The following is a 2,993-nucleotide window of genomic DNA, read 5'->3' on the forward strand; positions in this document are numbered from 1 at the left end:
TTAGGGATGGACATGGAATAATATTCCAAATTAAAATTAGCAAGACTTCACTCATATCACTTGTGACTTGTTATTACCCTTTGAACCTATTTCTTGGGATCTCCAATCTATAGGTTGGGTTGTTATCACAAATGACTCAATTTTCTACGGGCTTTAGTCCTATCCCTTTCGAGGTTTTCCAAACATTTTCTTGTGCTAGTCTTTTCGTCAAAGGATCAACCAAGTTTTCTTCAGACCGTATATAATCCACTCTTACAACTCCATAAGAGATTACGATGTGCTATCACAATGGATCAAAACTACTGGAATCGGTTTCTCCCATAAAGGGGTATCTAATAGTAGGTTTATAAATTTTTGAAGAATTAGAACCCCCACTATTTCGAAGATTAAAGGAAATTTATTCTCATTAAAATCAGCATCAAGTGACTCAATTATGACATTTTAATAGCATCAGCATTCAATTTAAACATTCCATCAGTAGCATATCCCTTTCCTTCAAAAACCCCATTTTTGGTAAGAGTATACGTATCTGCTCCAATGGTTTGGGTAAATCCAGCTTTGTTGAGAAGAAAGTCCGAGACCAAATTCTTCCTTATCATTGGAGCATGCATCACATCTTTCAGTATCATGGTTTTTCCAGAGGTGAACCTCAGCTTCACTCTCCAGTACCAGCAACATCGGTTGAGTGTGAATCACCCAACATCACCTTCCTTCCCTCAGCTACAGAATATGTCTTGAAAATGGAATGATCATAGCAAACATGGCAAGAAGCGCCAGTGTCCACCCACCATCCCTTGGATCCATCAACTACGTTGATTTCTGATATCATTGCAATCAGTTGCTCTTCAACAAGATTTACCTGAGAAATAGAGTTTGCCTTATAATGCATGGTAGATTGAATATGTCTTAAAATTGTTGAAAACTGAAATAAAAAGGAATGAAGTTACCTGAAAAATGTAGAAGCCTTGAATGGTGAATGATTATTGGGATGAGTTACGGACTAAAACGCTCTCTTTAAGACGTTTCGCGGCTCTGTCCAAAGTGTGCAAGCAGTTCCCAAACACCACATCGTCCCCAGGATAAAACAGCCCAAAATCTTCTTCTTCTGATAAAATTCTTCCTTGCACAATGGAAGAACCTTCGAACTTACACCCTTTTGATATGTTACTATTAACTCAATAATGTAAAACTTGTATTTTTTTTATATCTATCTCTGCAATACTTGGGACAAATATATATTATGTAAAGAAAGAGATGTTGGAATTGCAAAACCGTAAGAAAGACAAAGGAGTTATTTGGGGTGCAAAATTGTAGGAAATCAAAACGGATAGGACATAAAAACCACAACGGGACAAAATCAAAATGTAATTCAATTCAAATCGAAAAGAAACAAAACGGTTTGATTGCTCATTTCATATTTAGGAGAGATAACTCCTTAAGCCAAAATCAATTGACTTTTAATATTGGTAATAAAACAAAACGTAAATATATTTAAATATTTAAATAAAAACATAACTGCTCCAACATTTTTTCTCAAAAAACAAAATGTGCATTTGCATAATTATTTATATGGATTAGTACATACCCACCAATGGTTCAAAACATAAACTGAAGAACCAAATGTATACTGAAATAAATAACACACACTCTCACCTTTCAAGATCTTCTCTAACAATAAAATAGCTAGAGCTATAACGAACGAGCTCGCTATTAATTAATGTCAAGCGACTGGAAAAACAATGACATTATCCAAGACAGACCATAGTCATCAAGTTTTGTGCGATAGTAGACACTGTAAAATGTTAATCTTGTTCTGAATGAAGTTGCTTGGAACTTGAGAATTGCAGTTTTGAAGCCACCTTTTCCTTCAGACACAAAAGGAACTTTTAGGGTTTCCTTGCCAGCAAAGGCTTCCACCATCATCGATCTGTAGCAACTGTTCTTTGCATCTCCGATGGTGAAGATAAGGTTGTAGAATTTGTTTGGGACGGTTCTAATAATTTGAGCAATTGCACTTTCTCTCCCTACAACCAATTCGATGGTTGCAAGTCCCCCCGGAACTGAGAAATGCTTACTGTCATTATAGTTGACAGGCTTCAAGGACTCAATGATCCATCCAGGTAGTGGTGAGTACATGTCTTTTACCTTGGGAGGGATTCCGGTTGTGAAGTTCATAAACACATGAGGGCTTATTTCAAACCCACCATTTTCACTAGGTTACCAGCATACAGAGAGATTGACATATACCATCAGATGGGGATGAGATTTTCTAATCGAATTAATCTTTATTGTTGTGACGGTATTATATATATTTTTTCTTTAGGAACTTGTATAAGTATTGGTTTATGACTAGTAATCTATAATGGTATTATGTGTCATGCCGCATTTGATGGTGAGCAGAACTAAACTTTGGGATTTTTTTTTTTTTTTAGTGATTCTATAGTTCACTCAAAACGTGGAAGGATGAGTGTAATGTATAGTCCACTCAAAACGTAGTTTCTAAAATTCAAATCATATATGAAAATCTAGTTGTCCGTACTAATCATCTTATCACGTGATAGTAAAGTCAGCAAATCTTATATGATCAATTAATGCGATGTAACAATGTGAATTCCAATTATACTCTTGTTCCATTTTTTCAAGAGAGAAAAAAAACACAAACTATTTTGCATGTGAGAAACCAATATCTAAAAAGCTACCGAAAGCTAAACAAAACTAAAACCAAAGGGGTTATAAGAAATCTTACCCCTTACATACTTGATAGGAAGTATCTGCTTGATTGCGATAGCATCCAGTAGGGCCCCACAAGCGGGATCCTCCTGAACCCCAAGGTTGTGAAATGTGACCTTAACAACTTTGGACATAGCCTTGAACGCCCAAGCATAAGTGTCACCACCATTGCTATTGAACACAGTTTGAAGGGAGTGGTCAGCAGATTGGCCAGGTACCGAGACTGTTAAAACCTCATCTTGGGCGCAAGTTCTTGCAGAAAA

General features: G+C 36.3%; 1 protein-coding gene across 1 annotated transcript; it reads right to left on the minus strand.

Moving 5' to 3' along the window:
- Positions 1 to 655: 655 nt before the first annotated feature.
- LOC125473355 lies at positions 656 to 2,993 on the minus strand (the record flags this gene model as incomplete). Its single annotated transcript, XM_048576037.1, has 4 exons — positions 656 to 922; positions 1,008 to 1,153; positions 1,761 to 2,213; positions 2,738 to 2,993. Coding segments are annotated over 4 exons (1,122 nt in total), but the record flags the coding sequence as incomplete, so codon positions are not given.

This window comes from the organism of the source record quoted next, unplaced genomic scaffold (assembly GCF_019419815.1).
Source record: "Pyrus x bretschneideri cultivar Hongxiangsu unplaced genomic scaffold, Pyrus_bretschneideri_v1 Contig83, whole genome shotgun sequence".
Taxonomy (NCBI): domain Eukaryota; kingdom Viridiplantae; phylum Streptophyta; class Magnoliopsida; order Rosales; family Rosaceae; genus Pyrus; species Pyrus x bretschneideri.